Source organism: Symphalangus syndactylus, chromosome 4 (assembly GCF_028878055.3).
Source record: "Symphalangus syndactylus isolate Jambi chromosome 4, NHGRI_mSymSyn1-v2.1_pri, whole genome shotgun sequence".
In the NCBI taxonomy this organism is placed as follows: domain Eukaryota; kingdom Metazoa; phylum Chordata; class Mammalia; order Primates; family Hylobatidae; genus Symphalangus; species Symphalangus syndactylus.
This window is the reverse complement of record NC_072426.2, coordinates 60733080-60745926: the sequence shown is the minus strand read 5'-3', so window position 1 is coordinate 60745926 and position 12847 is coordinate 60733080. Positions and strand designations below refer to the sequence as shown.

The following is a 12847-nucleotide window of genomic DNA, read 5'->3' as shown; positions in this document are numbered from 1 at the left end:
AGGCCAACTCAATAATTTCATACTCCCCAAATGATGATTTCATATTAAGAACTATAATATAGAAGTGATATTATAATCATTGTCCAAACACCATCTATCATAAAATAAAACCAAAAAAGATCAGTCATTGAGTCCACCAGTGTGTCTTAGGAAATAAACTACTTTTTTTGAAAAGAACTTCTTCAACACTTTCTATTTTCTTAATTTATTAGAAAAGTTTTTTTTTTTCCAGAAACCTTTCAAACAGTGTTTTTCCTCTATTCTCACGCTACCACACAACAATCATCAACACAGAAGACTTCTGTGACCAAATGTGGAGAGGTTTTCCCCACATACCAAGTAGCACACACCAGCTGGGTGTCCTCCAATTCAGTTCCAACACTGTCTATCTGGAGAGAGTGTTAGATCCCTTAGTTGAGGGCTCAGTCCCCAACACTGCCCTCTGCACAGACACCAATCACAAGTCTGGGCTTCTGAACTTCTGACCGACTGGCTTCAAGTTGGGGTTCCCAGGACACTCCCTTTGAGTTCCATTAATTCCCTGGAATGGCTCACAGAGCTCACAGAAACACATTCACAGTGCTTACAGTTTCTTATAAAGGCTATTACAAAGGATGAAGATGAAGAGACACATAGGGCAAGGTATGAGGGAAGGCACACAGCTTCCATGCCCTTCCTGGGCGCACCACCCTCCACAAGGAAGCTCCATATGTTCAGCTATCTAGAAGCTCCCCGATCCCTGTCCTCTGGGATTTTATGGAAGCTTCATGATGTCAGCATTCATTCCCCCAGGATATAGGATGGGACTCTCTCTCTCAGGAGGGTCTTATGATCTACAAATGCTGGGGGAAGATTAGAGCCTAGCCTAAGGGAAAGTGAAAGGAGGCCGGGGGAAGGTGGGAGATATTTTGTTTCCTGAGGCCTGCCCCTGAGGCCTAAAACGCACAATGTTATAACGAAAGACTATAATAACGGATATGGGAGTTATGAGACAGCAACTGTGGACAAAAACCTATATTCACTGCAGTTTACATCCTTTGATTTGGATATGCAAGTTTACCACAATAAACTGCAGAGATTTCCATACTGGTTGTTAGTTTGTAATCTTGCATTGCAGAAAATCCATTCTGCAAATAGAGTAGAAAAAAGCACACATATTTAAAAAGTCATCAAAAATGTCTTTGAGATTTGATGATCACTTCATGTGATGATCACTTCAATAACATTTTTAAACAGACTATCTCTGTAAAGAGAAATATTCTGTTTGTTATTTTAGTAAGGAGAAAATTAAGAATCTTGTTTTATCCTAATATTCAGATTTTTTATACATTAGGATTAAATAATATTTGTTTAGAAGTGAAGAAAATTTTAATAGAAAAGGATATGCCTTCTATCTCACCCTGTGTTTTACGAAACTCAAAGTCGAGCTCACCCAGAGCTCTCAGGATTAAAAAGCTCCAGGCCTACAAGGAAAAAGCCTCCTCTCACGTTTTAGAATGGTTTTCTCTCTCTAGGTTTCACTTACATTTTTGAAATGAGGTTAGTGTACTTTTTGATTTCCAGAAGTAGCACCATGGCTGGAGATCATGAATTTTGAAGAATATGGCTTAGCTTTCTCAGCCTAAGTGCTAATGCAGGAGAGTGGGCCTGAAAAGTTGTGGTCAACAGGGCTGGTCAATTTTAATCAGATGTGAACCGGGAAGAGGTGCTGACTCAGAGCCCAGGTAGCCACCTCAGTCTATAGCTGCAGGATGTCCAGGAAGAGCATAAATATACTAGGCATTAGAACAATAGTGAGGGGAGAGAAATATACAGTAGAAATATACTGTAGGCTAGAATGTAAGCTCTATAAAGACAGAAACTTTTGTTCACTGCTGTATTCAAGTGCCTAGAATATGAACACTTCATGACATATGAAACATACTCAAGAAAACGCCCGTTAAACAGGTAAATGATGTAGTAAGGCTACCAGAGTGTGGCATTGGCTGAATAAGCCAGTTTCCCCCATCTTTTCTCCATGCCTTTCTGTTTTTATTATAAATTCATAACTGTACCTTAATTGGATATTCAAATAAACAAAATAATTACTTGATGTATATATACCAAACATGTTGCATAAAACTGAGCAGTTTATGGTGCTATATAAATAATGAGGTTACTTTAAGGTAATGTTTAGAGGAACCTCCTGAAAAGTATACTTTCTTTGGGTGCTGGAGAAAGCTTTTCTGAAGTCATTTCCTGTAACTGTCCATTTTTTACACTGATGTGATATTTTGTTGATAAAATATAGATGATTATTATGCTTATAAAATAGGTGTGATAGTTGGTTGATCAGCTATTTAAATAAATAAGTTGGTACAGCAGGACATCCAGATGGATTTGAAATAAATGCCATTTGAAAGCTTATTAGCCGTGCTATTTTAAAGTCTCACATCATAATATAAGAACCCAATATAGAAAATGTAATTTGCCTGATGTGTTGATTGACTTAGAGGACATGTCTTAGATGAAACATCATTAATTTAGAGAGTTTGCCTTAAATATCAGAAGATATAGTTTCTGGGAAGAGGCTACGAGTTTTCCAGGATATTTTCAATATTTTTTTCATAATATTATAGATGGTGCAATGTATTTTCTTCTTCAACTGTATCCCTTTGGTTCCATTCTTTCTGTAGAGTGGACTCACATCCTTACACCTTGCAGCCCAGGAAGATAAAGTGAATGTTGCTGACATTCTCACCAAGCATGGAGCTGATCAGGATGCTCATACAAAGGTAAAGCAAATCATTCTCAGTATTGTGACAGGTTCTGGCTGGGATGATTCCCAGTAGCCCCCATTCGGGTCACCCCATGTCCAGGGTCTTCCCCCCTCCAGAGTCCATTCTGAAATATAAACTAATCATAACCCTCTCCTATGCACAAATCTATGGTGACTCCCAATTTTTTGCTGGAATCAAGTCCAATGGATAGCATGGGGTCAGGACTCTTTGCAGGAAGACTCCAATTTTGCAGCCTTAAGTCTACCCTCTCTCTTACTGCTTTAGCTAGTTCGCATGACTTGCTGTGTTCCTCCTGTATTTGCTCATCTCCATGCCCTTGGTCTGGAAATGGATTTTCACCCTCTATGCCATAAAATTCTTACCCATTCTTTAAGCCTGCTGTAGCTACATATTTCCTGCATCTCCTATCAGAGTCATTCTGTCTTTGCTGTTTTCAGATATTATTTGTGGCTCTCTCTTAGTTCTTTGCAGATTAAGTCACCCACATCTGATCTCTCTTGCTGATATGAAGTTCCTTGTGGTCAGGGGCACATATATAATCTGCTAAATAATATCTTTAGTCAAATTGAATCCTATAATAACTGATACTCTACCTAGTCCTTCTCCTCTGGGTTATTAACCACTAGAGTAGTAAAGTTTCTACTTTATCTATTTTTAACTTTTTATTACTATTTACAGCTTGGTTACACACCTCTAATTGTGGCCTGTCACTATGGAAATGTGAAAATGGTCAACTTTCTTCTGAAGCAGGGAGCAAATGTTAACGCAAAAACCAAGGTAAAGGACTTGTGATCATTTTCAATTCCTGTAAGCAAAAAGGTTCAGCCATCTGGATGCTTCACTACTTTACCAAAGCTACAAGTGTATTTTTTTCTTCCTTTTTAGTTCTAAAGTGATTTTGAAGAGGTGATGTAGTTTTGCAATTATTTGAGAATTTTCATTCTAATGGCCTTTGACAGCCGTGAAGGTTAGCTCCAGAACTACTTCTGTTATAAAGTTAAAGTAGCTGACATCGATTTAACAACTTACTGCAGGATACGATAGATGCCTGCTAGAACATCTTGATGTTCTGGCAGATTTCCTTTACATTGTTTCAGGGCCTTGTCCCCCTCCCCTGACCCCTTATCCTCTCATGAAGAAATACAGACAGGCAGCCTAGGCTGCATGCCTTTCATTTTTAATGAACTCTGTCACATTCAGAACATCACATGGACATGCTCAGTGAGGCAATAATGTGTAAGGCCTGGGCTGGAAGTTCTCAAGGATAATGCAGAGCTGACTTGATCCCAACAGTTTCCCCAGTGGCATTCGAAAGGTCCTATTCAGCAAAGCAAGGTTGGAACATAACACTTTACTTCAGTGCACTCAATTTGGTTCAAGGTGAATAGAAGTTCATATTGTAACTGTGGCTATTATGCAGAATATAACTTGCAGCTCCAAGTTCTTTGATCCAAAGAAATATTTATTTGCACATTTATTTAAGTTCGTATATCAGAAATTTCTTTTTCTTTTTTTTTTTTTTTTTTTTTTTGAGACAGGGTCTTACTCTGTTGCCCAGGCTGGAATGCAATGGCTCGATCAGAGCTCACTGCAGTCTAGAACCTGGGCTCAAGTCATTCTCTTGCCTCAGGACTGGCTAGGACTATAGGTGCGTGACACCGTGCCCAGCTAATTTTTAAAAGTTTTTGTAGAGATGAGGTTTCACTATGTTGCCTAGGCTGGTCTCGAACTCCTGGGCTCAAGCGAAATTCTCCCACCTTGGCCAACCAAAGTGCTGGGATTACAAGTGTGAGCCACCAAGCCTGGCCCAGAAATTTCTAACTGCAGCTATTTGAATGGGCTCAAGTAAATTAGTGTGAGCACGTTCAGGACTTTTCAAAGCCATCATTCAAGATTCTATAAATTAAAAATATACCGAAGTTTTATAAGTCAGTCTTTATATTCTCTTAGAAGCAGAAACAAAGTCATTTCTATACATAAGCAGGTTTATAGCTAATTTAAAATAAACTTATTTTTAAACTATAAATAATACTATTAACATTTAAGATTTAAACTTATAATCTTACTCTAGCAAGAATAGCTTGCTGCCTAGTTTCTGACCAGTTCTTAAGTTCTCATGAAATTGAACTTTGAGACTTATTTAAAGCCTCTAATATGAATTCTCAGGCATTAGCTCCTAAAGCCTTTTCTGATGAGCCAGCTCCCATATAAGCACTCTAGGAAAGACATTTTTGTTGGAATCCAAGTATTCTCTTGAAATGAACAAATGCAACAGTACAGTGAGGTGTTGGCAGGGCTTGAAAATGCTTATCATATTTTCAAATGTTTCATTGTTGAAATGGTTATAATATTTAGAAGGCTAACACTATATTGTCTAGAGAATATCAATGGTCTCCCTGGAGTTTGACCTGCATTGAATGAAGATTTGATTGAAAGAAAAATCTCATTTTATCATTTCAGTTTTTTTTTTTTTAAGTGAACTAAGTTGCTTGCACTGTAACATTTGGAACCATATATCTTCAGGGAAATGATACAAACCTCAAAGGACAGTCTTTTAATAAACTCAGATTTTTTTTCACATGAAAATGACATCTTTGGGAAAGGAATTAGGTTTTCTTCCTCATATCTTATGTGTAGCTGTAGTCACTAAAAATGGATTCATTACTTTACAAATGTAAACATATATATTAACTTTACTCTGTAAACTCTCATGATGTGGTATAAAACATTTGGCAAAATTAACTTGTTTTATGACTATTTGTTGCTTAAAATTAGAATGAAACCCTGTTCCAGCAGCTTGGGACAAACCAGACCTAGTTAATCATATATTTAATTTGTGAAGAGGGTTTAGAACAGCACGTGAAAAAAATTTTATTTATTAAAGACACTGTGAAGACTATAGAGCTCTTCAATTAGAAAAACAAACAAACAAACAAAATGAAAACAACACCACCAAAGTGTTTGCTAACATTTTCAAAGCTAGAAAAGAAAACATATTCATGAACAACTTACCTGATCCTTCATCAGACTTGAAATCTTGGCCATTTCCATTTTTCAAATGAGGAAACTGGGGCATAGAGAGGATTAAGGGTCTGCAAATAATTGGTAGCACTGGGTCTAGAGCTCCTAGCCAGATGGGCCTATGACAGTGGATTAAGAATCAACCAAATGTTTATGTAAACACTTTTGAATTGCTCCAGACTTCCCTGGCAAATATCCTTACTGGGGATTTCAGGTAAAGGTTAGATTAAATCAGGGCTGGGGAACATTTTTGTGGCCACAATGTCCACTGATCTATTGAGGGCAAGAATGTTGCTTTGGCATTATTAATTTACATATATTTATAGATAATTTAGGTTTATTTATATATTGTAGTGATATATTATTTTATTAATTTACACGCTAAGTTATTTAGCACATAGTGTGTGATTAGTAAATGCTTGTTGAATGAATTAACTTGGCTGATACTGAAAAGATGAACTAAATTCAATGGATTTAATGGATGTAAACACAATGAAAAGAAAGAATTTTTACGAAAAGAAGTATCGCTTAGTGTGTTCTCCTCAAATGTCCATGGATTATCTGATTTGACCGCAGAGTCCCTGTAATAGCCAAAGGCTTCTTGGAGTCCCTGTAATTGATTTATATTTTCAGGTTTCCTGGGGTCATCCCATTGTAGGGATTTATAAGGAGATGTAAGACTTCCAACATGACAGAGCTGAGGATGTGCCAAACTTAGAGACACTTAGGTAACCCTGATACATATGGGCATGTTCCTATGGGCAGACAGAATGCAGTGAATTTATAGGAGAAATCATGTAGCACCCACATATATAGTAGACAGAACAAGCAAATATGTATGTTGCTCGCGGGACAGCAGTGACATTGGATGAAAGGGGTATGTACACTTAAAAGCTTAGAGTATGAAAGGGCCACTCAGAGCCCAGGACAATCAGGTCTGAAACATATAGATAAAATTTTATGAGAAGCGAAGCGGGTGGATTTTAATAAATAATAGCCATTGTCTGGTAGCCATTGGCTGTCATGGTCTTCTGCACAGGACCTGAACCTCGCCCGATTGTAGAGAAATTACTTAACTTTCTTATTTTCAGTTTCATCATGTCTGAAATGGGGAGAAAAGCTGTTCTTGGAAAGGAATATAAGATTTAGATTTACTTTCAATGATTTGGAATCCCTAAAGCTAAGCCAAAGGTTAATTATTAGGAAAGTCATGATGAACAAGCAGTGGTTTATATGACCCTCTGCAGCCTTCAGTTAAAAACAATTTTAACTCTTGTTTCCAAGGGAAGAAATCACAGTGATAATGCTCTTTCTTATTTTAAATCTCTCAGCTCAGCTGTGAGCAGAAGTCGACTGCACCCACCCCCTTCACCTTCTTAAGGGAGCCCTCCTTTTTGACGCTAACTGGTTAAAATGTAATAATAGTTATCATTTGGAGTCTGTTAATCTTGTTTCATCAGCTGGCTTCTTCTCTTTGCTTAGCAGACCATAAGGTGTGAAGGAGTGTTTGCTGCTGAGAAATGGGTTGCTGATAATCTTGGGCTCCAAATAAAGCATCCGTGATGGTTTTGTTGTAAATAAGACTATTCAAAATGAAGGCTAACCTAATTTTCCTCTCCCTCTGCAAATCGGGTGCTGGGCCTGCCACCACTGTCCTCCACAGAACGGCTACACGCCTTTGCACCAGGCCGCGCAGCAGGGTCACACGCACATCATCAACGTCCTGCTCCAGCATGGGGCCAAGCCCAACGCCACCACTGCGGTAAGGCAAACGCCACTGCCCCTCACCACGCTTTCTTCTTTTTCCTGTCTTGCCTTGGTGGCTTCTTGTCTGAGCTGAGTGAGGTCAGATTCCTCCTCTTTAAATAAGCCCCCTGGACTCTGGAAAGCCCCAGATTTTTGGGCAGGCTTTCCAGAAGTCAGTGTGACTTCCCCAGAAGTGCTTGCCCTGGGAGGGAAAGCAGTCAGCCTGACTCTTTGGCTCTCTCTGGAGACGGGGGCCCTCCGCTTGGGCTGCTGGAACGTGCTCTGCTTACAGCTGGCTCTCAGATGTGAGCACAGATTGACCCCCCCTCGCCTTCTTAAGGGAGCACAGTAAGGGAGCTGCTGGCTTAAACAAAGCTCATTGGGTTGTGGAGCCATTGAAATGTAAACTAAGCGGTGCAATTAAACGAACTGGGATCCCGAGTGGCCCGGGTTGGATGCAGCCTGAATTGCTTGCTTGTGTTATTTTGCTGCACAGTGAGCTTCTGCACAGCTGTAGCTAAATATGTTACCGTGTTCCCTATGGTAACATCTTACCTGCAGCAGATGGCCTGACTTCTGATGAGGGATAAGTGTACCTGGTACTTGCTAACAGGTTTTGGAGGCGTCATGAGGCACTTTCTTAAGCGCAATACGGTATTTGTAGAAGATACTTGACAACCTTAGGGTTAAAGCGTCAAGTGCTTCTTATTAAAAAGAGCAAGCAGATGCAAGCTTGTTGTGTTACCATGGTGACCTGGGCTATAGTCTGAAGAAGTTACAAAGACAGATTTAGACGTAATGGTAAAAACTAGTGATTTTCCTAAGCTGTGCCTTGTTTTGGAAGGAAATGCTGGCTCATGCAGAGCAGCGGGTGAGCTCATTGGCTCACATCGCAGTCCTCTCTCTTATTTCTCACTCTCTCTCTTTCACTCTCTCTTCAGAATGGCAACACTGCCTTGGCGATTGCTAAGCGTCTGGGCTACATCTCCGTGGTCGACACCCTGAAGGTTGTGACCGAGGAGGTCACCACCACCACCACAGTGAGTATAAGTGACTGGTTAGCTTCAGCCCTGTTATCTTCGTTTTCAAACTAAATACATGTACAGTACTTTTTCACTCACAAGATGTTTGGAGCTTTTAGTTTTGAACTTCTTTTTGTTGAATGGATTGTAGCACATACATAGGCGTATGCAGAAGTAAATGAATTCACACAAGGAATACAGGGCTTCGGCTTCCTTTACTCAGCATCTATCCCTATAAAATGTGTGAATATAGTTTTTTTTATTTAATTCCTTTTTCTGTGACTGGCTTCTTATTTTCTGGCTCCTCTGCCCTTTTCCTTTAGTTGTGTGTGACACCTACCGCTGGCAAAGCGGTAACACACTCCACTGCAAACTTATCTTAGCCAGGAGGTCAGGCCAGCCTCTGGAAAGACCCTGCTCCTCCCAACACTGTGCTCATGACTGGATCAAATGGACTCCCAGTGAGAGCAATTCATCCTTACTTTGCATCTTATTTCTGATTATTATTTTTTAATTCGAAAAGAGAATTCCTTGTGCTTACTAGGTAAATTGTGCCTGTATTGTGAAAAAATATATTTTTAAATTTTTTATTTTCTCTGTTTTGAATACAACTGTTGACTCTTCCTGACAAATCAGTGATTATCACTGGCCTTTGCTAGAGAAACTCTAGAAGAGTAAAGACCATGATGATATTGAGTCCTAATGCTCCTGTACCATTCAGTGGGAGCAAAGTTTAAAGGAGGCCTCCTGAGAGGGGGCTCCTACCTGAAAGTGGAAGTGCTATTATATTTGCATTTATTCACTCACTAACTTTCTACTTTAAGCATGGATTAGAGAATGGCTCTTTAATTTATCTTCGTAAGTAGAAAAGTAGAAGAACAGTACAACATGAGAAGCTCTTCAAAGACAATAAAACCACAAATGAACAAAGAAAGAATTCTGAAGGAGGTTCTAGTAAATGCTCCAAACTAAAAATGCATATAGAGTTTGAAACGCTTGGCTTTTTTGACAGATGTGAGGAAAAAGAAAGAAATTTTTTTTCAGGCTGACAGTAAGTTCCTGTTGACATACACTGAAGTGATGGAATACAGTTGGTTTAACGTGCAGTTTTAAGCAGAGTGGCCTATGATTTATTAATGAGATGCAAGGACACAAACTGAATTTAGATGGGAAAGAATAGCACTGCTTGTTTTCTGAAGCAGAATCTTAAAACCTTTGGCCAGTTCACCGCAATATTTTTAAAGATTTAAAGTATAGCTTTAATAAATTATATAGGAGAAAAACAGGTCTTGTCACTGCCTAGCACCATACTTGTAGGTCACTATATTTAATGGCTTTTTCTTATTTTATGATTTCTTATGCCAGGAAAATCTTCATATTAAGGGCCTACACATATATGCCACTTCATTTGATATCTTTAAAACAAGGTGAACATCACAACACATGAAGCCTTTACTGGCAAGATTGGCCGAGCACACCTGTTTTGCCATTAGAAGTCATGTTTTCTCTCAACTTTTTACCTTTTCCCTGTTCTGGGAATAATGTATGTTTATTTTACCAAGTTATCACTAAATGGCAAGCTTGTATCTCTGGCTATCTTGTACCTACTTTGCTTCCATTCATTTCATTAACTGATTTATTCCTTCATTATTTATTGGACATAGAATATGTGCTAAGTTCTGTGCTAAGTGCTGAAGAATTATCAGTGGTGAAAACATTACTCCTCCCCACCAGCAACTTCAGTGTCATGAGAGTAGAGAGTAAGACTCAGGCTTGGTAAGAAAATAAATTCATATTTTACTCAACAAAACTATGGAACTTATATGTCTGGTTTCAAAGAGATCTCAGGTTTATAGATATTACTCAGGTGAATGACTTCAAAGATCTCTATTTAAAAAGAAGAGCAAATAAGCATTCTCTGGTTTGTCTCTAAATACTGTAATTGCTATCTCTAAATAAGTTCTCAGTGTCCTTGTCAGAAATCAGATACAAGATCATCTCTCTACCACATCTAGCTCTGGAAAAGATGGATGAAAATTCCTTTTAGAACCCTCTGTGAGCTTTTTTTCTTTTCTGGTAACTATTATTCTCTACATTCCGTAGCTGAGCATTGCTCCATCAAAAGTCGCTATACTTAGAATTCAAGTTTCTAGGTGAAAAGCCAATAAAAATAGGAAACATAACAGCATTTCTGCTTTCAGTTAGGACACTAAGAAATCATTGTCCACATGAACTAAACAAGTATCTCTGTTATCTAAATGGATAGTTTTAGTGGTTACAGGTTTCGATGCTGGTCTCTCTTCACTGTCTGCTGCTCTTTGAACTGGTTTCTCTTATAATTGTGAGCTTAATTGTTTTGTGAAATGGAATTTTGGGGTAAGGATTGGAAGAATAGACTTATTCTCATGTATTCTGGGAGTCTTCTTACAATAAACTTCCTCTCTTTGGAAAGAGATTTTCAATCATTCTTTTCCCACATAATATTTTTTCCACATAATGTATTGTTAATGATATTAAAAACAGTAATATTTAAGTTTAAAAATATGCAAGGCATTGAGGGAAGATCTAAGCTTCAAATTTAGGTTGTCGGGTTTTAAAGCCCATGTTCTTAACCTCTCTGATATAACTGACTTTGGTTTTGCTGAAAATAGCTTAATAGGAATTTTGTGAAGAAACTGTTTGCACCTAATTTTCAACAAAAAGAAAAACCACTTAAATAGTGCTCTTTATTGATTTTTGTGGGAGTGTGATGATATTCAATATCATTTTCTAAAATCTACAGTCACTAAAAATAATTTGAAACTACTGATGATAGCACAATAGACAACTTAATAGTTAAGTAAAATTAATAAAAGTTAATGTTATTACCACTTAAATGCAACAGTTGCACTACACCTGCACAACTGACATATTAATTTAACATGAATTGGATTTGTATGATGTGCCATGTGAGCAACCATGTAGTCCTTTTGATCAAAGAAAGTTTCCTTTCCTATTCTTCCTTTTGAGTTCTTTACCCCAAAGTATGAATAAAGTCATTGTGTAGAGACCAGAATAAGGCAGTAGTTCGTAAAGGAAAAACCACTTCTGTAGAAACTTCTGAGACATTTCGGAATCGTGGTTTGTTTCCTTAACCTTTGCTTTTCTAACTTTACTTTGTGAGATAGAGCAGGGAACATGAGACATTTTAGCATTCTCCTGGGATTACAATCACTATATGTTTGCCAGAATGGATATCAGAATGGTAGAGACACATTTCTGGTGACAGAAGCCAACAAGCCCAATCCACTAATGCAGCTTGGAAGAACTGTGACATATGACTCATCCTTCCACTAATTGATCAACCATCATCAATTATTTCTATTATTTGTATAATCTTGAAGTGATTGTGTTTTATGTTGCATATAATTGGTATGCAGACCATAAATTACTGAATAAATTAGTAAAATAAAAATATTATATTATTACTTGAACATTAGGGAATAGTTCAGTAAACTACAGAAAATGTGAATATTCTAAGTCCTAAATCTTACCTGATGCCATAAGTCAGTTAACATGAAAATCAGGGGAGGAAGGGATAAAGAGGAGTTGTCTAATGGGTACAAAAATACAGTTAGATAGAAGGAGTAAGATCTAGTGTTAGGCAGCACAACAGGCTAACTATAGCTAACTAAAATGTATATTTCAACATAACTAGAGAAGTGGATTTGGAATGTCCCCAACTCAAAGAAATGATAAATGTTTGAGGTGATGGATATCCCAATTACCCTGATTTGATCATTATACTTATGTTTATATCAAAATATCACTTGTACCCCGTAAGTATGTACAACTATGTATCCATAAAAATTTAAAAATTTTAAAAATAGCCATAAAAATGGCAATACAATAAATACTTGTAAAGTCATTTGACACCTTTTGAGGTAGAGCCAAGATCTTTTCTTTAAATATAGGTCCATCGATTAGAAATTAAATTGCCATTCTTGCACAAACAATATCAATACATATTATATTATGTATATATATGCTATAATATGTATATTTATATGATATTTGTATGTTCTGTATACTTTCCTTTTCTTTCTTTTTTTTTTGAGACAGGATCTCACGCTGTTGCCCAGGCTGGAGTGTCGTGGTGCTATCACGGTTCACTGCAGCTCAGGTGATCCTCCCACCTCAGCTTCCAGAGTAACAGGGACTACTCGGGAGTAGTAGGTGGGCAGGTGCCACCACTCATGGCTAATTTTTGTATTGTTTTGCAGAGACGGGGTTTTGCCA

General features: G+C 37.9%; 1 protein-coding gene across 38 annotated transcripts in view; it reads left to right on the top strand.

Moving 5' to 3' along the window:
- Positions 1 to 12847, top strand: part of ANK2 (ankyrin 2) — a 719880-nt gene that overhangs the window by 620755 nt on the left and 86278 nt on the right. For all 38 annotated transcript variants that reach the window (XM_055274818.1, XM_055274823.1, XM_055274814.1 and 35 more), the window contains 4 exons: positions 2676 to 2774; positions 3459 to 3557; positions 7465 to 7563; positions 8489 to 8587. In XM_055274818.1, coding sequence (XP_055130793.1) covers positions 2676 to 2774; positions 3459 to 3557; positions 7465 to 7563; positions 8489 to 8587 — 396 coding nt within the window. The remainder of the gene's footprint in view (positions 1 to 2675; positions 2775 to 3458; positions 3558 to 7464; positions 7564 to 8488; positions 8588 to 12847) is intronic.